This window comes from Saimiri boliviensis, chromosome 2 (genome assembly GCF_048565385.1).
Source record: "Saimiri boliviensis isolate mSaiBol1 chromosome 2, mSaiBol1.pri, whole genome shotgun sequence".
In the NCBI taxonomy this organism is placed as follows: Eukaryota; Metazoa; Chordata; class Mammalia; order Primates; family Cebidae; genus Saimiri; species Saimiri boliviensis.
The window spans coordinates 213,697,569-213,721,708 of record NC_133450.1 but is presented as its reverse complement, the minus strand read 5'-3'; the positions used below and the strand labels follow the sequence as shown (position 1 = coordinate 213,721,708).

Genomic DNA, 24,140 nt, shown 5'->3' with positions numbered 1-24,140 from the left:
TATTTCTAGGTCCTTGAGGAAGGGCCACACTGTCTTCCACAATAGTTGAACTAGTTTATACTCCCATCAATGGTGTAAAAGTTTCTATTTCTCCACATCCTCTCCAGCATCTGTTGTCTTCAGATTTTTTAACGATTGCTACTCTAGCTGGCATGAGGTGGTATCTCGATGTGGTTTGATTTGCATTTCTCTAATAATCAGTGATCATGAGCATTTTTTCCTATGTGTGTTGCCCTCATATATGTCTTGTTTTGAAAAGTGTCTGTTCATATCCTTCGTCCACTTTCGGATGGGTTTGTTTGTTTTTTTCTTGTAAATCTGTTTTAGTTCTTTGTAGATTCTGGATATTAGCCCTTTGTCAGATGGGTAGATTGCAAAAATTTTTTCCCATTCTGTTGGTTGCTGGTTCACTCTAATGATTGTTTCTTTTGCTCTACAGCAGCTCTGGAGTTTAATTAGGTCCCATTTGTATATTTTGGCTTTTGTTGCCAATGCTTTTGGTGTTTTAGTCATGAAGTCCTTGCCTATGCCTATGTCTTGAATGGTTTTGCCTAGGTTTTCTTCTAGGGTTTTTATGGTGTTAGGTCTTATGTTTAAGTCTTTAATCTATCTGGTGTTAATTTTAGTGTAAGGTGTCAGGAAGGGGTCCAGTAATCATCTGGCTTGGCTTCAGCTGGATAGAACTGGAACTCTGCCCCTCATTCCAGACAACTTGGCCTTGCAAAACTCCCATCTGTGCTGCCACAAGCCTTCAAAATCATCAGGCTCTACTTGGATTCCTTTCCCTGCCCTAGTCTGTAAACTGCCTCTAGGCAGTAAGCTGGGGCAATTTTAGGTTTCACCTAATTGTTTCCTTTCTCTCAGAGATCACAGTCCTGCTTATGCTCTAATGTCTGAAAACTGTTGTTTTGTATATCATGTTTAGTTTTCTATTAATGCATCTTAGATAAAAACAGAAGTCCTGTCCATTTTTATTCAAATGAACAAATTACCAAGTTAAGGAAGGCAGAGAGTCATATAAAGCTTCTCTTTTTTCTAATATAAACACAATTATTACAATTATATAAGTGCAAATAACTATAGATTGATCAATATCTTGTATAATCTCAGGAATGCTAAACATTTAGCAATTTAAGAAACAAATCATTAAAGATATTTTGATACTTTGTTTTGCCAATGCTATTAGTGGAAAAATCCTAAGCTTTTATAGTTTTTTTGTTTTTGCTTTTGTTTTTTTGAGACAGAGTCTCACTTTGTCACCCAGGCAGGAGTGCAGTGGTGTAATCTCGGCTCACTGCAACCTCTACTTTAAGTTAAAGTGATTATCATGCCTCAGCCTCCTCAGTAGTTGGGACTACAGGCACCCGCCACCATGCCCAGTTAATTTTTGTGTTTTTAGTAGAGACAGGATTTCACTAGGTTGGCCAGGCTGGTCTCAAATTCCTGACCTCAGATGATCTGCCCACCTTGGCCTCCCAAAGTGCTGAGATTATTGGCATGAGCCAGTGCACCCTGCTTATGGTTCTATTTTGAAAGCATTGAACAAAGTAGTTTATTTACCTATAAGAAAATGCTTAAGTTACAGATTAATGGCCATATTTTTAAGTTCAGCTATAAGTAGAATTTATATTGTTTTTTCATAATTAAATATGATTTTTTTTTTTTTTTGCCCAGACATGAAGATCCTGTTACCAGTAAGCAAGCCAGAAATTCGAAGTTATTTTCCAGAAAGTTGGTTATGGGAAGTTCATCATGTTCCCAGAAGGTATTATACTTCTTTCATGTGTCCTTGAAATAAATGTGGATAATGCAAGTATTATGGCCAAAAATCTGGAAACTACCCATTTGTCAATAGCTTGCTAAAGTTAAGATGATCCTGCAACTTGATAAGATTTTGTTTTGTTTTGCTTTGCCTTTTTAAATTTTTATTATTTTAATGTACATTGCACCGGTGATTGGCTCCAGGGCAGAATGAAGAAGGGTACTATTCCACTTAATTTCATTTCACTTCAGTATGCATTTAGTACATACAACCATGTGCTATACACTATATTAAGCAGCTATTTTTATCCTAAAATATCTTATACTATAAAACAAACATTGATAAGCAAGAATAAAGGTCTTTTCTTTTTAAGTTTTTTATTCAACATGTTTTAAGAAAACACTTCCTCTGTACCACTGAAAAGAGTCATGTACTGAGTCCTCAACCCATATTCTTCTTAGGTGCACTTAAAGCACCGGTTTTCCAATGAGAAGACAAGGAATGCCTTCAGAGCCCTGCAGGTGTTTCCTCATGCATCTCCTTGTTTCTACCCTTGTCTTTTCTAATCTTTCTTCCACACAATTGGTGTCCATTTCATCTGACATTATTCATTAGCTAGTATGTCCTCTAGTAAACCTTCTGGCCACTGCTACCCACCCTACCAGTGATTAGATTAATTAAAATGTAAATACCTTGAGGGTGTGAACTAAATTCAGATTACTGTTTTTGTGTTGAATGAATGCCCACTGCCTCTGAACTCTTATAATGCCTTACTGGTACACTATTACAGTGCAGTGTAATTTATTTACTTAACTGTTTCTTCCACTAGATTGTAAACTGCCTGAGAGTGGGACTATATCTTTTCAGTGCTGTTTACTCAGTACTCAGCACTATACGCAATACAAAGTTGGTAGACAACAGCTGTAAATAAATATACAAGCTTAATCATAATCAGAAGTTTTTAGTTATGTCAGCTTTGTTTTGAGGAGTGCTAACATTCATCACTGTGCTTCCCTATTTTAGAATATACTGACAATGAACATAATTTTCTCTTTGTTTTATATGCTTGGATTTTGCAATGTTTCATAGGCATCCTTCTGAATTTGAATTCTCATCATAGAGGTGCAATGTCTAAAAACATGCAATATATACCAGAGTTACTGAATTTTTTTTCTTGATGAGATTTTCCTTAATACCTGACGTGATTTCATCTTGTGAATTTTTTTCTTTCTTCTAAAGTATTTTGAAGCAATAATTCTGTTAATGGATGTCTCTTTCAAGTTGGGTTAATCAATATTCTACTGTATTTAAATATCAACATTTTAACTTCCAGAAAACAGTTGCAGTTTGCCCTACCTGATTCTCTAACTACGTGGGAAATTCAAGGTGTTGGCATTTCAGATAGTGGTAAGCAGGCTTAAGTTACATATGCATTTAAAGAATAATTTCATTAGCAAGATGTAATTCTCTTTCATTATACATTTAGTTTACCCAGGACTTAAATGGTAGCAATTTTTAAAAAATATATATTTTTTATGTATTACAAAAGACTTGGGTATATCCATATCTTTGAACATACTGATTTCTCCTTTTGCTCCTCTTTTCTTTTCCCCCTTTGTTTTCTTTTTTGTAAATGAAGAAGGGGTCTCACTATGTTGTCCAGGCTGGTCTCAAACTCCTGGTTTCGAGCAATCTTCCCACCTCCACCTTCCAAAGTGCTGGAATTACAGCTTGAACCACTGCACTCAGCCTCAAGTCTTTATTTTCCTTCACTTTTTTTACTGACTGGGATTTTGTGTAAAGTTAGAAACAAATAAATGACCTCTCTTGGGCTGATCTTTGTGATGATTAAGTACAGATGCTTTCTAAATAACTTCAGGGATGGTTTTGTTTGTTTGTTTGCTACTTTTGTTTTAAAATCTTGGTTTCCACAATTAAAATTTTATACCCATTAAAAATGGAACCAATAACAAATATCTAAAAAGATTTGGTGCTTTAGGTGATAAACATTCTCATGCCTTGAATAGAATTAAATATTTATTGAACAAATGAAGTTTTCTGTTAATACTAATTATCATTGAAATTAAGATCAATGAATAGAAAATTCAAGGGCATGAGGTGAGAGTGCAGAGAAAAATATGATCTCATATTCTTTTTTTCCTTGAAGTAAGCCAAGTGTGAGAAATTTTAATACCGATAAAGCATTATAGGGATTTCCTAATATAATTCTACTTTGCTTCCACTTTGGGCTGAAGGTATATGTGTTGCTGATACTCTCAAGGCAAAGGTGTTCAAAGATGTCTTCCTGGAAATGAATATACCATATTCTGTTGTACGAGGAGAACAGGTCCAGTTGAAAGGGACCGTTTACAACTACAGGACTACTGGGATGCAGGTAAGGAGGTATTAATATTTATGGAATGAAGGAAACATTCTCTGGTTTTCCGAGAATTCTGTTAGTGGAATTACCATACATGAAAAAGTAAAAATTCAACCCAGTTCAGCAATAGAAACCAAACACTTACAGTGAGCATTGTACTAGATGTGTAGGGATATGAATTAAAGGGATGAAGAAAGGAGGAAGGGCAAGTAGGTATTTATGTAACTTCAGTTGAAAGAATAAATTGCTTAAGATAATCAATGTGCTGTGTAAGTCGTGAGAGGATGAATTCATATTTAGTTCCTTTATTTGCCCATACTCAGAGTTCCTTGATCTCCTTGATTCTAACAACTCTTTCCTTTCCTCCATTTTAGCATTCATACTCAACTTCACTTTACAGCTCTTATCATCCTCTCTAAAATCTTGATTTCAGACATCTCACGTCTCACATCTCACCATCCAGTGACAACCTCCTTCGGTTCAGTAGCATCACTGAAACCTCCAGTCCATTGACTCTGTCCCTTTTATTGTCCATTACTCCTCTGCTCTTTTTACTTTACTTCTTATTCATGTTAGAATTCACAAGCCGTCATTAAAACCACATTGACTAAAATTATGCCAACTCCCTGGATCTTCTCTCACTCCAGGATACAATTCTAACCATTATTGGACTCACAATTTATCTTCTCCTTGCCAGCACACCTGTAAAAAGAGTTATATAATAGGCTGACTGATTTGACTTGAAACTAACATCACAAAACTTTGTGTGAGAATTCAATGTGTTCCAAAATTCTGAATTTTTTAAAAACACTAACTTTATTCTTAGAGATATTTCAGTGATTTCCTAAAATTTTGCTTACATCCCCTCTTGCTTCAGAAAAACTATATACCCCTCTGACACATTTTAAAAATTGGCATCTAAAATTTTTATCATACATTTTAAAAAGATGACAATCTATTACTTATAAAATATTTAAATATTGACATTTTAAAATAAAACTGTTGCATCAAACTTATATTAGCAGACTCCAAATATCACAGAAATCAATTTTTAAAATGTTTAAATAAGCTCTTTTTTTTTTTTTTTTTTTTTTTTTGAGATGGAGTCTCACTTGTCTCCCAGGCTGGAGTGCAGTGACACTATCTTGGCTCACTGCAACCTCCTCCTGCCCAGTTCAAGCGATTCTCATAACTCAGCCTCCTGAGTAGCTAGGATTACAGGTGCATGCCACCACGCTTGGCTAATTTTTGTATGTTTAGTAGAGACAGGTTTCACCATGTTGGCCATACTGGTCTCGAACTCCTGACATCAAATGACCCCTGCCTCAGCCTCCCCTGGGATTACAGGCATGAGCCACTGCTCCCTGCTTCAAATAAGCTCTTAATGACAGATTACGTATTATTTTTTTCCTCAATGAATTCATATTTCCATTCTACTTTCCTTTTGCATATTTATGCTTGAATCTTTTCTGTTGATCACCTTATTATACTTTGATGAACAAAAATATCTACATACATTGAAAATGAAATATTTTAAAATTTTTTGATTATAAGATTCAAAGTATCAAATGATATGTCAATTTAGGTATCATTACAAATATTATTAACAGTATACTATTGACAACAATATATATTTATAAAGTTATTAAATGTAAAAAAATTATTTAAAAATTATCTTCTCATTAGATAAATGAAACTTTTCTCTCAATTGGCTTAATAGCTATGGATAAATATTATTTATTGTTAGAAATGAGAGGGTTTGGTATAAATTCTATTCTTATTTTTCACTTTTGTAGAGGTAGGCATTGCTGTTTAACCTAATATTATCAGGAAGGTTGATAAAATAAAAATATTGTCAATTTTATTACCTCTTTATCAATATCTTATAATCTTATATCTTGGAACTTCACATTTAGCTTATTCAATTTAAGTAATATGTTTGCCACATAATCTAACTGGAAAAATCGGTCCTCATTGATAAAGTAATTAGCCAAGTCAGACTTACTTTTTGTCATGGAAAGGCCAATTTGATTTTTTTCCACAATTTTAATTTTCAGTAAAAATGAACTTTTCCATATAAACTTGTTTCATCAGGTAATGCTAAATATCAGAGAATGCACACACAAATTTTACTTGGCCACAGGCTGTAAATGGGGAATAAACTTAAGTAATCAGAATTACCATACTGATGGTATTATTATTATTATTATTATTTGAGACAGAGTCTCTCTTTGTCACCCAGGTTGGAGTGCAGTGACGTGATCTCAGCTTACTGCAACCTCTGCTTCCCGAGTTCAGGTGATTCTTCTGCCTCATCCTTCTGAGTAGCTGAGATTACAGGCATGTGCCACCTCACCCAGATAATTTTTGTCTTTTTAGTACAGATGGGGTTTCACCATGTTGTCCATGCTGGTCTTGAACTCCTGACCTCGTGATCTGCCCACCTCGGACTCCCAAAGTACTGGGATTACAGGCATGAGCCACTGTGCCCAGCCAGTATTATCTTATTTTTACAGAAATAAAGTCAAAATGTTACTCTTTTATCTTCCTTAGAATTTACTCACAGGGTTTGCATAAATCCTGTGAATTATGCTACCATCTTCAGCCCTGTGGAATTGCCTTCCCTCATTTGGCTTCACCCCCACTACCCTAAGTACAATGTGAAGAGTTGGAAAAGGGCCTCAACTAAGAAGCTGGGAAGTTGCTTTAACATTATTGCCTTCAAACTCATTATCTTTTCTGCAAACAGAATGCTTTCTTGAATTTAAGATAAGCATAATTCAGGTAGAGATACCAAAAACTATTTCTCCAGTGGGTTCATGTAGTGTTTTTTATGTCTCAAAATCCTGATTCACGATTGGTTTGAGGCCTGGAAACTGAGATACTAAGACAGTCAGACTGTCTCATCAAAACAGGCTGAACATAACTTTATAACTCACACTGATCTTGGCTACCAAAGGATTTTGGTAGATGATTATGGAGGTGTCACTCTTAAACCATGTAAACTGTAATTCAAGATAGACACATAAATAGGTGGGCATAACAAATAGGTAAGGCACAGAGGCCACAGCCAAACTCTGTTCAGCTGTAGAACTGAGATCAGCAGGGGTTCCTCTGCTCACCTAGTCTTAAACATATGAAATAGGTTTGTGTATGTGTATGTACATATATATATATGTACATACACACACACACACACACACACACACACACACTGCATCAGCAATTTGTGTTTCCACTAATAATATTATCAGAGACATCCTTCCATATCAGTATATGCAGATTTACTTCATTACTTTAACGGCTGCACAGTAATTCACATGGTGGGTATATTATAATTTATTGAACCATATTTCTATTAAAGACATTTAGGTTGTTTCCAGGTTTTCACTATTATAAGTGATTTTGCAAAGTCTCCATTTATGCATACATATCTTCCTACATGTATATTTCTGTAGGATGAATGTTTTGTCTTGGAGTGAACTAACTGGGCTAAAGGGCATGGACATTTTACCTTCTGATAAATATAGCCATAATTATCTTCCAAAAGGACTACATCAATTGACATTCTTACCAACTGTATTCAGGTAGCCTTGATCCCTCACATTCTTATAATTTAGGGGATAAATACTTTTTCTGTTATGCATGCAATGAGCACATATACAGAAATTGATATGAATGGACTAGATAACCACATGTATCATTTTGATTGAAGCTCAAAAATATAACATTGCTGAAAAAAGCAAATTGCAAAATAATATGTACACAATGAATACAACTACATAATATTTAAAAACATGAAAGACAGTACTATATGTTGTTTATTAATATATATAAAATTTTTGCCAAGTTGACAGACACAAGTGATATGTCATTGATGTTTCTGTTTCACTACCCCGATTACTAGCAATGTTGAACCTCATTTCATTTGTCTATTGGCCATTTGTATTTCTTCTTTAATGTATTCTATGATATTCTATATACTACTTTAATACCCTTTCTTTTGCTTTCCATCGAGTTGCTTTTTTCTGGGATAAGTTACCTAGCTTCTTCTTGCCTAGTTTCCTCATCTGAAAAATGGGATGATACTAGTAGCTATTTCATAGTTGAAGATTAAATGAGCTAATTCATGTAAATATAGTACTTGGCCCATAGTAAGTACTCAACAAATGTACTTTTTATTGTTTACAGGAGCACTTTGTATGTTACAGCTATTAATCTTTTATTGATTATAAATGTTGCTGCTATTTTCTCTAATCTGCTACTTGTCTTTAACTTTGTTAGTGTTTTTCATTTTTGCGTTATAAAATCTGTAGATCTTTTCCTTTATGTCTTCTGACTTTGGTGTTTTTGGAAATCTTTTCACACAGCAAGTTTTAAAAACGTTTTTCTACAAAAAACGGCGTGTTCTCACTTACAAGTGGGAGCTAAACATTGAGTATATGTGGACACAAAACTGACACCATGGCCTACTTGGGGGTGGAGAATGAGAGAAGGGTGAAGATAAAAAAAAATTACTTATCAGGTATTATGCTTATTACCTGAATGATGAGACAATCTGCACACCAAACCCCTGCAACATGCAATTTACCTATACAACAGACCTGCACAGGTAGCCCTGAACCTAAAATAAAATCTTTGTAAAAAAAACTGTTCTTTTCTGGCCAGGTGAGGTGGCTCATGCCTGTATTCCCAGCATTTTGGGAGGCCAAGGCAGGCAGATCACCTGAGTTCGGGTGTTCAAGACCAGCCTGACCAACATGGAGAAACCCCATCTCTACTAAAAATACAAAATTAGTTGGGCATGGTAGTACATGCCTGTAATCCCAGCTACTCAGGAGGCTGAGGCAGGAGAATCGCTGGAACCTGGAAGGCAGAAGTTGAAGTGAGCTGAGATTGTGCCATTGCACTTCAGCAGGCAACAAAAGCAAAACTCCATCTCAAAAAAAAAAAAAAAAAAAAAAAAAAAAACCCTGGTTTTTTTCTATTTTCTGTGGTACTTTTATAGCTTTTTATGAGCATTTAGTTTTTTTTTTAAATCTGAAATAAAGAGCTAATCTCAAATAGATAGCCAGTGATCCAGCAGTATTTGTAAGGAATTCATCTTTTCCCACTGATTTAAAATGTCACCTTGCCCCCATATATATTGAATTTCCATATATGTAAATCTATTTATAGATTCTCTCTTCTGTTTTGTTTACATCAATATCACACTGATTAAAAGCACCATAGATTTGTGGTTATATTTTATATTTATTAGGCAGGTATTCTCTGGTATTCTTACTTTTCAAATGCTTTTGATGTTGTTATTCTTACACATTTACTCTGCTAGATAAACTTTGGAATTAGTTTGATGAATTCTCCTTTAAAAATTGTAATAGGGTTTTCATATGTATTGTCCTGAATTTATAAATTAATATAAGGAAATTGACCTGCCATATGTTGAATCTCTTAAATCTCTTTATCCTTTTGGTTTAACTAAATCAAGGGTCAGCAATTTGTGTACCACGGGCCAAATCTAGCCTGCCATCTCTTTTGTATGTCCTTTGCAATGACATGACTTCACAGCATTTGAAAGTGTCATGCATATTACTATACTGCCATATTTTACATAATCTTTAAATTATCAGTGAATTTCCATCATATCGAAATAAGAAACAAATACATCTGTGATATTTTGGGGTTAGTTCCTGTTAATTACCTTTCCTCTTGAGTATGGGTTACACTTTCCTATCTCTTTGTATCTAGTAATTTTGGATTGAACCTTGGACTTTATTAATAAAAATATTATGTAGACTCTGGATTCTATTACGTTCCTCTAAAGATCTTTCGTGTGTGAGTGAGTGTGTGTGTGTGTGTGTGTGTGTGTGTGTGTGTGTGTGTGTTAGCAGACAGCTGGCTGAATTCAGTCCCAAACTCTGAAATCTCAGTTCAGTATTTTTAGCCTTAGCTGGAATGCTGGAAGTCTGTGCTGTACATAGTTCAAGGGTCAGCCAGGTTTGAGCCAGGATTATATGCAGAACTTGGAGCTCCTTCACTATTCAGCTGTGGTGACTACTCCCTACTTTGTCCTTTAGTTCCTCAAGCCAGTATGATGTCAGATTCTACTGGGGTTTTAGCCGCTCCAAGGCACCAATGGGGCCTGCCCTCAGGGTAAAGCTATAAAAAGCAGGACACTTATTCAGTGTCATTCCCTTCTCCCAAGTGCCACTTTCCCTTCCACTCTCTGGTATCTGCAGGTAGTTTGTTTGTTTGTTTTAATATATTTCTTGTCTGTCTAGAGTTTGGTTATTTTTCAGAAGGGTTGCCCAATATGAGCTATTTGGCTATTACTGAAACCAGAACCACTGTTTTTGATATTTTCTATCGGTTTCAAAAGTTCCTTTTAGTCTCAATTTACTAAGAGTTTTTATAATGCAATTATGTTGAATTGTAGTAAATGACTCTTCTATATCTATCCTTCCCCACCCTACCCCTGCTGTCCTAAGGAAATCACTGGCTGAAGGTGATCCAATAGTCGTTTGCTCTAGCCCCTCCCATCCTGGTGGTTGTCTCTCAAGAAGATAGTTAAGAGAGAAAAGGAACTTTCTATTTTCAAGAAATTCCTCAAAATTAGTGGCTGAATAGCTGGTGCTCTCTCTTGTTTACCTGCTTGATTTATTCTGGATTTTATGAATTTATTCTTTTGGGTATAGTTCTCAATTTTATCGGTTCACCAGAATTTGGAGGGAAGACTAAAAATGTTCACTAGTTGAGCCAGAAGTCAGTTGGCACTATTATTATTCCCATTACAAAGATGAGAAAATGGAGGATTAGAGAGTTCATGCAACTACTTTTCATCACCAGTTAATAAGACGGATGCCAAAATTTGAATCCAGGTGTTTCTGGAGCCAGAGTTTAGTTGTAAAATGAGATACAAATGGGAAGTTGATAAGCTTAGAAAAATAAGCTGAGGACATAATGGGCAGGGCCTTGAATGCCAATATAGGGAATTTTCAGTCTTTGATGAAACCATCATTTATTGAATACCAGAGACTAAGCTAAAAGATACAAAGATGAATAAGATGAAAATGAACAACTACCTGAACCTAAGGCTCCCACTATCTGAAATACAAACAAACATGTAAGGAGACAGGATAACAAGTTCTATCACAACAGCATGAGCTCTGTGCCTAATTTAGTAGGTAACAGTCTGAGAGAGGTAAGATGTGTCTGAGACAGTATTGACTTTTCTAGACATCTCTTTGCATTGCTAAACTCTACAACAACTTGTGTATCTATGTTAGGAAATCTGAAAGGAGCTTTCTCCTGTGCCTAAGAATCTAAGGGATTATTTTAACATTGTTAAAGTGGAGAGTTTGTGTCCACACAAGCATAATCAAGGTAAACTTTTTTAGAGATAAAATATTTCAAGGCCGGGTGCAGTGGCTCATGCCTATAATACCAGCACTTTGGGAGGCTGAGGCAGGCAGATCACCTGAGATCAGGAGTTTGAGATCAGCCTGGCCAACGTAGAAAAACCCCACCTTTACTAAAAATACAAAAATTAGTTGGGTGTGGTGGCACATGCCTGTAATCCTAGCTACTAGGGAGGCTGAGGCAGGAGAATTGCTTGCATCTGGGAGGCAGAAGTTGCCGTGAGCTGAGATCACACCACTGCACTCCAGCCTGGGCGACAAAGCAAGACTCTGTCTCAAAAAAAAAAAAAAAAAAATGTATTTTGATAGAATTCTTCACTTGTGGTATTTCAGTTCTGTGTTAAAATGTCTGCTGTGGAGGGAATCTGCATGTCGGGAAGCCCAGCCATTGATCATCAGAGCACAAAGCTCTCCAAATGTGTGTACCAGAAAGTAGAGGGTTCCTCCAGTCACTTGGTAACATTCACCGTGCTTCCTCTGGAAACTGGCCTTCACAACATCAATTTTTCACTGGACACTTCGTTTGGAAAAGAAATCTTAGTAAAAACATTACGAGTGGTGGTAAGAAAAACATGCTTAAATAACTTATGCTTAAATGACTGCAAAAGAGAGACACAGAAGGAGGGGGAGAGAAAAACAACAATGTAAATTTAACAAAACATTAAGCATTAAGGAATCTGGAGGTTATTCTAGATTTTGTTGTACTATTCTTGCAATTTTTCTATAAGTCTGAAATTGTGCCTAAATTTTTTAAATAAAACAATAATATTTGTTTTGTAGAAAATATAAAATATTGAAAAACCACAGATAAATAAAAATCATCAGTAATTCCCATACCCAGAGATACCCAATTTTAACAATTGGTACATGTCTTTCAGGCTGTTCTTCCCTTAATACATTCAGAAAGTGCATCTTAAAATCTATGTGCCAGACATTATGCAAGGTATTGGAGATGAAACAATAAATAAGACATGACCCTTGAATTTAAAGAACTTATAGTCTAGAAAACTTTCCATTGTATAAACAAATAAACAGGCCCAAAAAGGAAGAAAAGTATCATTTGTTAAGTACAATTTACTCACAGTCTGTTAATTGTATTCCTGTTATTAACATTAATATTTTTGTATAAGTATGATTTACAAATTAAAAATAATAATACTTTTTAAAGGACAAGATTCTTGCCAAGAGTCATATGACCAGTTAATGACAGACTGGGTCTTCCTGGCTCTTCACTCTCCGAGTTCTGTTTTCAGCTATGAAATTCACTTCAGTAAACATGTACCAACTGATTTTGTGCAAGTCACAGTCCTATATATCCTTGCATTGTGGTTCTGTGCACTCTGGAGCGAGGCTGCCTGGCCTTGAATCTTGGCTCCATAAATTCCTAGCAGTGTGATGGTGTTACTTGATTTCCATGTGTTTCAGTCTCCTCATCTGTTAAATGGGAGTAATAACAGCACCAACCTCATAGAGGTTTTTAGAGGTTAAATGAGTTAATACATAGAAAGCACTTAGAACAATTATATGACTTATAAATAACTTCCATTTAATTGTTTGCTCTGGTCAATATGCAAATAGCCATAAAATCTTACTGCTGCTTTTATGCATGTAAGTATTTTACACATAGTTTGCCTTTTCCAAGAAAAAGAATTTTTTAGTTGGAAAAGTTGATCCAGGAAATTCAGGTTATATAAACTTAATTATGTTTTTAACTGAATGTTTTCTGCCTTTATTTTAGCCAGAAGGTGTCAAAAGGGAAAGCTATTCTGGCATTACTTTGGATCCTAGGGGTCTTTATGGTAGGCAAAATGATTTTTTATTTTATATGTTGTCTTTTGCTTTAGAAGTTAAAGTGTGTATATAACTTAAAACACTATTTTTCAGAATGTGAATTGTCTAGAATCAGAAGTATCCAATTCTGGCTAGGCATGGTGGCTCACGCCAGTAATCCCAGCACTTTGGGAGGCCAAGGTGGGTGGATCATTTAAGGTCAGGTGTTCAAGACCAGCCTGGACAACATAGTGAAACCTTTCCTCTGCTAAAAATACAAAAATTACCCAGGTGTGGTGGGGAAGGGGAGTGCCTGTGGTCCCAGCTACTCAGGAAGCTGAGGCAGGAGAATCACTTAAACCTGGGAGGTGGAGGTTGGAGTAAGCCAAGATCATGCCACTGAACTCCAGCCTGGAAGACAGAGCAAGACTCTGTCTCAAAAAAAAAAAAAAAAAAAAAAGATGTATCCACTTCTTAGATCACTGTCTTTCTTGACAGTCTTTCTTGACAGCATTATAGAACAACTACTATAATCTGAATGACTGAGACACACCAATAATAATTCCATTAATTTTGAATGTAAGTCCTTGAAAGAGTAATAATTACATGACTTCCCTTATATGTTATTCATTTTCTATCCATCACAATAATAACTTATAATATATTATTATTGAGTCAACAGTCCAAAAAACACCTAAGAAAAGGTAATTTACATAATGAACATGCATTATTTGAAAACATAGTAATGCTGATTAATCACTTAACAAACCCATTCCTCATTGCTCCTGCTTCCCTGCTTTTCCTTCAATTGAGATATCACAAATATTCCCAAAGCTAGAATTTTGCAAACATTTGAGTACTTAATCAAGGTCTAAATACATATACATGTATTCATGAAATTTAGGATGTGCCCAGTTAACCATTCTTTTCTTTTTAATTAAAGAAGACAGATTACTATAGTTCTTATTAAATGCTTACAATTTATCTTAAAGTTGTATCAATAATTTTTGTTTCCTTTCAGTGATATAGCAATGGGGAAAAAAATTACTTACAGATCATAACCACTATCATCAGTGTCATTTCCTCTGGGAAAGCAAAGAATTAATACCCTTTACACTTTAATTCAGCTGAATCTTATGAACTGAGGAGTATTAATTCAGTAGAATAATTCAAAAGAAAACTCCATCTGTGTACATATGTCCACATGCTTACTTGTTTCTCCAATTTTTCCTTCACACAGACCTCCTCCCAGCCTGCCCATTGTGAATGATATATGGGTAGAGATATTACAAGTTTTGAGGGTTTCAGCCTCATGCAATTATGTCAAACCTCAAAAACCACTGTGTCCTTTACTTTCTCTCTCTCTCTCTCTCTCTCTCTCTCTCTCTTTTTTCCACCACTGATGCTTCCTATACTGACATTATTGCAAACAATTTTCCAGAGCAGTCTTGTTTTACTCAGCCTAGGTGTGAACATCAGAGCCACAGGATAGGAACAGTCTTTTATCTGGAAATAAATCTCTCTAGACAAAATCTGAGTTAAAACAAAAATCTATGCCTCTTTTCAATCTTTTCATATGACTTTTTTCCCTTACAATTTTAGGCAACCTAGATTTAGGCAGCTTTCCTGATTTCCAGAGAGTTAAAGAGGGAAAAGATGAAAATTCTGTTAACGTTACTTCAGATATTTTATTAATATTCTAATATTTATTATTATTATTATTGAGACAGGGTCTCACTCTGCCACCCAGGCTGGAGTGCAGTGGTGCCGTGTCAGCTCACTGCAACCTCCACCTGCTGGTTTCAAGCAATTCTTCTGCCTCAGCCTCTAGAATAGCTGGGACTACAGATGTGAACCACCATGCCTGGCCTACTTCTAATATTTATATATTGAAGTTGCTATACAAGTATGATACTTTACAGGATTCAGTTTTTAAAAACTGCTAAAATGTATTTGGAAAAATAAATGGACAATGATGTTAAAGGAAATCAGAAAAATATATCGGTGAGGGAGAGCAAACTGTATATAGTAATATCTCTATCTCTATTGTTATAGGTATATTTAATTCATTTTTCTTACATAGAATTTCAGAGTATGTTTCCTCACCATTTTATCCATCCCCTAGTGAATTTTATCCATCGCTGTATATATATTTTCCTTGAAAAATTCGTGTTCACATTTACCTGGACTATATATCCAGGAGCTGGGTCAAAGGGTATACACATATTTAATGCCATTTAGTTCTGTCATATTGCCCTTCAAAATGGCTATACTTCCACTAGCAGTGCATGAGGGTTTTCCTCTCTCCACAACCTCACCAACCACATTTGCCTCTCTAAAATGTGGCATCTTTGATGGGTATAAAGCAGTATCTCATTATTGTTTTAATTTGGATTCTTCTGGTTACTAGTGATTTTAAGCATTTCTTCATATACTTGTCGATTTGGGTTTCCCATCTGTCAATTGCCTATTCATACCTTTTGCATGTTTTAAAATTTTACATTTGGGTTGTCTTTTTTAAATTTCTTATTGATTTTGTCTCTTATGTACCTCTTTGAGCAACAACAAACCTTCACGGGTTTTGAAAAGGAATTCTTTATTCTGATGTAGTCAAATCCATCATAATTTTATCTTATGATTATATATATTTTAGGTGATCTTTAAGAGGTCTTTCTCTTCTCTTAGTTCACAAAGATATTGTAGATAGTCTATTAATTTTATAGATTTGACTTGAAAATGTTTTAATCTCTCTGGAATCTGCCTTTTTGTGTGATGTCTTGATGGGTCTTTTATCATGATTACTGACGAGGAGTAAAATTAACTTCTCTCAGTTTTAACTTTCTCTTTACCTTTTCCATCTGGTAATAGAGTTACCAATGGAATTGAAATAGTCAAGAGCAGGTTTCAGTGGGGAAAATGGTGGAGGAGCAAGTCTAGGATAATCTCAAAGCTATCTGTAGTAAGTCCCATATACTGAGCATGAATTGTATGCCAGGATGTTTTTCTATATCATTTTCATCCCACAAAAATCTTTGAGGAAAATACTGTTATTTCCATTTAACTGATGAACAAATTGAGGCTAAGAAAGGTTGAATGCTGCCCAGTATCACATATATAGTAACCTCTTTTTGAACTCCATGCTCTTTCACCCACATTGCAAACCTCTTAAATCTTCACTGAGTTTTATTTTGATATATCCTCTCATTTATCAAGGGTTAATGAAGAAAGAAGTTTTAAGAGGAATGTTCCTGCATTTTTAGGAAAGCTACATGGCTTGTCCATTAAATTTCAAAATATGACTCATTTTTCTTTAGCATCTTCCATATGCCAGTGACTATGCTACATGCTGGGACTGCAACTGGAATGAGAAATGATTCCTGTCCCCAAAGCACTTTCTTAGAAGGACAATGTGAGGTGGATTCTCTTTGTGGTGACTAGTGTGGGCTCTGCAGCAAAACTTCTGGAGTTCGGATTGCAGCTGCACCTGTACTTGTTCTATGACCTTGAACACTTTACTTTCTAAGCCTCAATTTCCTCATCTATAAAATTAAAATAATGAAAATTGACCTAACATACAGGGTTGTTGTGAGGCTCTAATACAATAATTCAGTTAAAGAGCTTAGTAGCATGCTTGGTACTCTATCAGTAGAATGATAAATGTTTCCTTTTTTTGGACATAAACCAGTGATCACAGTAGAAAAACTTATCTGATACTAGTATGCTAAAACTCTGTTGTTTTGCTTATAGATTAAACAGTATCAAAACTAGACTGGGAAGGGAAGGTAGAAAGAATTTCAGGTCATACTTCCCTGTGGATCTAATGTTCAATATATCCTTGACTAAGAAATTGCATGTTAGTTATTCTTGGCTTTCAGTTCCAGGAACAATCTTCTCTCTTTGGACAAGATGGCATGCTATATTTTGCTGGTGAATAAGATTTATATAACCTATTTATTTCACATTTTATAATGACCAGGAAGCTTATAGCCAGGTTTAACGCTTTATTTAATAAGATTATACAAACATAGGTTTTGATAAAAGTCCTTGATGATTTTTAACTTTCTTCTAAAATTTTAATAGTCTAATTATAAGAGTCTTTTATTTAGAAAAATTTTTTGAAAGTAGATACACTGTAAATAATCTGCAAATAGTCTTCCCCTGGAAACTCTGTATAAATCCAAATTTTCTAAATTGCAGGTACCATTAGCAGACGAAAGGAGTTCCCATACAGGATACCATTAGATTTGGTCCCCAAAACAAAAATCAAAAGGATTTTGAGTATAAAAGGTAAATTAACAAATGCTATTTTTATTTCTCGTTTCACTTGGTGCTTCAAACAGAAATCGAATATCCTCATGATTATTCTGTTTCTCCACTTCTGCATTCAGTAGCACACACAAACCTACCTTTAGGAGTGCTCTACCCTTACTCACCCCACTTTCAAACCTCTGTTCACTTTTTCCACTATCTTCTTCCAACTGCCTGATTTACATGGAGATTCATTCTCCCATGATGGAGCGTAGGGACTGTCATTGGCTCAAAGATACCTCTAAAGTAGGGGGTGCAGTTGATTCTAGACTTAAAGAACTTTCTATAGTCTTAGTGGCCAGTCCCGCTCCAGAGAAGGCTTTATATGCCTGCACATGGCCTGGACAGAACAGCACTACTCTGCTGAACTACCAGTCCCAGAGGGATTGTCTTAGTCCATTTACGCTGACATAACAAAATAACAAAATTTATAAAGAATACAAATTTAGGCCGGGCACGGTGGCTCACGCCTGTAATCCCCACTCTTTGGGAGGCTGAGGCAGGTGGATCATGAGGTCAGGAGTTTAAGACCAGACTAGCCAACATGATGAAACCCCATCTCTACTAAAAAACGCAAAAATTACCTGGGCCTGGTGGCTTGTGCCTGTAATCCCAACTACTTGGGAGGTTGAGGTAGGAGCCGAGATTGTGCAACTGCACTACAGCGTGGGCTACAGAGCAAGACTCCATCTCAAAAAAAAAAAAATACAAATTTATTTCTCACAGTTCTGCGACTGAGAAGTCCAAGATCAAGGCACCAACAGATTAGGTATTTGGCAAGAGCTGCTCTCTGCTTCCATGAGGACACATGTTGCTTTGTCTTCATGTGGCAGAAAGTGGAAGGGCAAAAGAGCAAAAAGGAGTGAACAACTTCCTCACACCTCATCTATCCCACTCATGAGGGTGGAGCCATCATACCCTAATCACCTCTCAAAAAACCCCATCTTCTAGTACTTATCCCCTTGGTGATTGGGCTTGATTGTATGAATTTTGGAGGGACATATGCATTCAAACCATGGTAGGGGTTCTCCTCCACTCAGATACATTTGCAGAAGTGATATTTGCAGAAGTTACTAGGTTTTCCCTAGTCTTCAGGCTTTATGATTCAATAACTTATTACCAAATGATAGAATGTCCTGACTACATTTTATCTCAGATAAAACTTTAGAATCACAAAATGTTAGTACTGAAAAGGGTCTTTTCAATCATGTGCAACCCTGTTGTTGGATATGAAAGAAAGTGACATGTCCAAGGTTGCACAGTGAGTTATAGACAGAGTCATGTCAGCACTCCCTGTTTAGACTCTCTGCTTTGCTTCCTGGAAAAGATTGGTAAATATGGTTTATGATGTCTAAAGCTATCAGGTTGAATGACAATTAATTTGCCATGTTCTCTTGCAGCAATCAGTCCACTGTATTACATTACCTACCACCATATTTCAGTGATTTTTAAAGTCTTTTTTTGTTTCTTTCAAATTCATATTCCTAACTAGATCTTTTTTACTCACCCCCTTTCTGAGAAGCAAGTCAACTGCCTAGATAAAAAGGGAAGAACCATCTCTAGTTGGTTTTCTTCCCTCTTCAGAATGTACTATTAGAAGTTAATAAAAAGTGATTGTGTCTACTTTGATCTTTTCTGTTTCAGGACTGCTCATAGGTGAGGTCTTTTCTGCAGCTCTAAGCCAGGAAGGCGTCAATATCCTAACCCACCTCCCCAAAGGCAGTGCAGAGGCGGAGCTGATGAGCATTGTCCCAGTATTCTATGTTTTTCACTATCTGGAAGCAGGGAATCATTGGAACATTTTTCATCCTAACTCATTAACTGAAAAGCAGAACCTAAAGAAAAAATTAAAAGCAGGTAAAAAAATGAATTTCACATAAAAATTGGGTGATTTTAAACTTTAATTGCACTAATATTTAAGTTGTGAATTATAGAAAACTTTGTAAAAGAATTTTAGCAAAAAAATCATGAGATGGATTCTACTATATAAAGATGATTTCTGTAGCATTTTGGCTTAACTTACCAAAATGCCTGGATGAGAGACAAGGCACCTGCATTCCAAAGTGCAGAACACTTCCTTCCTCTTGGAATGAGATCAGAATGTTCTACTTGATAATTCCCAATTCAAGCAATTCACATACTTCCTTTGAGAAGTTCAATGCTGGCCACAGAGCTTATGCTTTCTGCCCAACAGCAAAGGAAGCTTACCATTCTCAGGGGCTGATAAAGTGTTCTTTGAGTAGAAACGGAGGTCAGTGAAGCACTGTGTTCTTTTTCTTGTTCCTCTTAGGGATGGTGAGCATTATGTCCTTCAGAAATGCTGACTATTCTTACAGCGTGTGGAAGGGTGGAAGTGCTAGCACTTGGTAAGTAGAAGATTTTGAGTTGCATTTTCATATAGTGGTTAATTAACTAAAGAAGGATAACCATAATGTAAACTCCATTCCTTTAGTTGCTCAGACTAAGCCTAGTCATCCTTCACTCCTTTCTTATAATTCACATCTGATCCAGCAGATATGGATTCAAAATATATCCTGAATTTGACTACTTCTGACCAACTCCACCACACCATCCTGTTCCAAGACACCTTCCCCTCCTGTCTGGATTATTGCACTAGCCTCCCTTAGTCTTCTGGGTTCAGCCCTGGATCTTCTTCAGCCTATACTCAACACAGCCACTGAAGTGACCCTGTTAAAACATATGTTAGATCATGCCACTCAAAATGATTTAGGAGCTTTCCGTCTTACCCAGGGTAAAAAACAAAATTTTTATTGTGATATACAAAACTCTGTATGATCTGGCTCCACCTCATGTCTCCTACTTTATCTCCTACGCTCTCTCTACCCTCGGTTCAGCCCCACTGGCCTTCCTCAAACACACCAGGCATGTTTTCACCTCAGGGCCTTTGCACTGACTGTTTTCTCAGTCTGGAATACTCCTCCTTAGGTATCAGCATGACTGGCTCTCATTTCCCTCAGGTCTTTACCAAATGTCACCTCAGGGAGGCCTCTGCTATATCATAATATCTAAAACTGCAACCCATTCCCCTTCCAATATCTCATATCATTTTTTTTCTTCTCAGCATAATTACTAACATTCTTGTTTATTCAACTATTGTCTATCTCCGCAACTGAAATGTAAGCTCCATGCGGGAACATCCTAGGTATCTCTAGTGCCTGGTACATACCTGGCACATAGTAGACGCTCAATAAGTATTTATTCAATGAACCATAACTTCCAAAATTATGATGATTTGAGGGAAAGATAGTATGAATTAATTAAGAGTCCACATGGTAGTCTATTTTCAAAAAATACCTGCCGGGTGTGGTGGCTCATGCCTGTAATCTCAGCACTTTGGGAGGCCAAGGCGGATGGATCATGAGGTCAAGAGATCAAGACCATCCTGGCCAACATGGCGAAACCCAAGCTCTAGTAAAAATTTTAAAAAATTACCTGGGCATGGTGGCACATACCTGTAGTCCCAACTACTTGGGAGGCTGAGGCAGGAGAATCACTTGAACCTGGGAGGTGGAGGGTGCAGTGAGCCAAGACCAAGCCACTGCACTCCAGCCTAGTGACAGATTGAGACTCCGTCTCAAAAAACAAAAATCAAAATAACAAAATCATCATGCTATGACAAAATGTTTGATAGACACGATGTGCCAGCTGCTTTGTAGGTTCTGTATGAAACATATTTAAGGAGTTCACAACCTAGAATACTTTAATTTTAGATTTTTTTCTTTAACTATTGAGAGTTCCCAGAAAGTTGTCTTTGGCTCTCTTATTTTCTGTAAACTCTCCTGGTACAATCTCATTTTTGCCCATGACTTTCATAACGTCTAGGCCAATGACCCCCTAATCAATGTCTCAAGGCCTAAGTTCTTTCCTAAGAAGTTAGGAAATATCCTAGATCCACATTTCTAGGTTTTTGGGAGACAAAAGCCCTTCAAACAATGTGTACCAAATTCATTTTTTTTCTTTCTCAGATACATTTCTCTGTTTCTTTACTCAGTGCACAGCAACACCTTGCCCTTTGTCCCCCATTGATCATGTCAGAATCATCAGTTGTTTTTGATTCCTTCCTTTCCTTTTGGCTTTATCTCTGATCAGCTACCAAGTTCCATCGATTATACCTTAGAAATAGGTCTGACCACGTGTGGGTGGTGCACTTTAAAAGATACACAGAGCCACGTGCAGTGGCTCAACACCTGTAATCCTAGCACTTTGGGAGGCTGAAGCAGGAGGATGGTTTGAACACAGGAGTTCAAGACCAGCCTGGGCAACATAGGGAGACCCTGTCTTTAATAAAACAATAAAAACGATATTATATATTTAAAATTATATATTATATATTATAAAAAATAAATATATGTAAAAATTATATATTAATGAAAGGACATGTAGACCCCTGCAGCACACCAACCAGGGGATAACTCAGGATCCGGGAGTGGGAGTCAGTGTCAATGAAAACTGGAAACTGCCACAGCAGGACCTGGGAAATAGATCTATGTCTAAAATTGCAACCCATTTGGAGAGCAGAAAGCCCCACAGGAAGGTTCAACAGCCTCTCAGTAGACACTCAGAGCCTTTCAACAGTTTGGGGTGAGAAACATAGACCCAACTCCATAAGTTCCTTGAAAGAAATAAAAGACATAGAAGAAAATGTCTAGCACCTAAATACCCTCAAATTTTCTTGAGAAATACAAAGATTCTTAAAAGTACAAATACCATTCATATTAACAAAACCCCAAATTGTTGACTATAAACGTTTTTTGTATTTGTCTTTTTTTTTTTTTTTTTTAAAGAGAACATTATGGATATTGAAGTTTTCTGTTTAACTACAAGCCTCCATCTTATTTCTGTTTCTTTCCCCCATGGTCATTCACTACCATGAGTTTATGCATCTTTCCAGAACATTTTTAATGTTTTACATAATACACATACATGAAATCACATAGATGTAACTTAACTCCACTTTGGCTGCTCACTGCTCAAATGCCAAACTCAGGAGACAGGGGTTGGTAGGAGGAAAAGCAGGTTTATTCAGGAGGCAGCAACCCAAGGTGATGGCAGACTAGACTCACGAAACTATCCCGAATGCCCCAGGCTGGCCAGAGGGATTTTAAAGAGGAAGGGGCTTGGAAAACTATGTGCAGGCGTTAGCTACAAACAGATCAGCATGTCTTGCTCTGATTATTATCTTGAGTAATGGGCCATCTAGTGGTCAGCTAGACTGAAACAGGTTTGTAGATTAACTGCTCGGTATTTTTCTTCTCCAGGGCACATTTCACAACCTTGATTTTTATCTCATGTCTAGTTCCTGGAATTCTTAAGCAAGCACTGTTTAAGGAAGTTAAGCATTGTAAAAGAGAGAATGGCTGTTTTGCCTCCAAAATGAAGTTATGCCTTCACAGTCCCTTTTTGTATTTCTAAATGATTATAACTATTTTCATATCTATCATTCTGTAACTTACTTTTTTCTTTTAATACTTAGTATTTTTAGATTTAACAGTATAGGTAAATATAGTTCACTCCTTTTCATTGCCATGTAGTGTTTTATTTTACAAATATATCACATAGTATATATTCCTATCTTGACAGGCAGCCATTTCCAACTTTTGCTATTACAAACAATGTGATAATGCACATCTTCATACGTCTCTTTGTCTACATATGTGAGAGTTTCTCTAGTGTATATCCCAGGAGATAGAACTGCTGGAACATAAGTTATACATATGTACAGTTTTATCAGATTTTGCCAGATTTCTCTTCAAGGTGACTAAAAAATTCTTTTCTACTCTTAAATTTTTCGTCCCAGACTCTATTGTAAAACATGAGGAACTAAACTAGACCATATTAAGAACTTGTAGAGGTAGCCTAGGGTTGGGAACAAAAGCAAATCAAATAGCCTACTTTTTCTTTTTTTCCTCCAAGTCACACTTAAAATTTGAATTTCAGGGCAGTCTCCAAGAGACAGGTCAGTGGGAAAAGGAGAATGCAAAAAGCTAGAGCAAGATATATTTGCTTCACCTTTAGGAAAGAACTGTCTAGACCCCCACTCCTTAAGGACTCTAGGACTGAGGCACCCAAGAGTTCCAAAGGGAAAGAGAGATAAGAGTAAGAGCTTATAAAAGCCGGGCGTGGTGGCTCACGCCTATAATCCCAGCACTTTGGGAGGCTGAGGCAGGAGGATCACCTGAGGTCAGGAGTTCGAGAACAGCCTGACTAACGTGGTGAAACACCATCTTTATTAAAAATACAAAAATTAGCTGGATGTGGTGGTGCATGCCTGTAATCCCACCTACTAGGGAGGCTGAGGTAGGAGAATTGCTTGAACCCAGGAGGTGGAGGTTGCAGTGAGCTGTGATCATGCCATTGTACTCCAGCCTAGGCAACAGAGTGAGATTCTATTTTAAAAAAAGAAAAAAATAAAGGGAAAAAAAAAAAGGTGTAAAAGCTGATACCTATTGAATACTGTAATTCCATAACTATTTTAAGTATA

The 24,140-nt window shown here is 36.4% G+C and overlaps 1 protein-coding gene across 3 annotated transcripts in view; it reads left to right on the top strand.

Moving 5' to 3' along the window:
- Positions 1-24,140, top strand: part of C5 (complement C5) — a 105,590-nt gene that overhangs the window by 37,716 nt on the left and 43,734 nt on the right. The window contains exons 18-25 of one of the 3 annotated variants that reach the window (XM_003925175.4): positions 1,675-1,765; positions 3,096-3,169; positions 4,018-4,157; positions 11,894-12,121; positions 13,299-13,359; positions 17,528-17,617; positions 19,283-19,495; positions 19,929-20,004. In XM_003925175.4, the coding sequence (XP_003925224.2) occupies positions 1,675-1,765; positions 3,096-3,169; positions 4,018-4,157; positions 11,894-12,121; positions 13,299-13,359; positions 17,528-17,617; positions 19,283-19,495; positions 19,929-20,004 (973 nt within the window). Of the gene's footprint in view, positions 1-1,674; positions 1,766-3,095; positions 3,170-4,017; positions 4,158-6,384; positions 11,811-11,893; positions 12,122-13,298; positions 13,360-17,527; positions 17,618-19,282; positions 19,496-19,928; positions 20,005-24,140 lie in introns of those variants that run through there. The other 2 variants (XM_074395267.1, XM_074395268.1) reach the window with 2 other exon arrangements.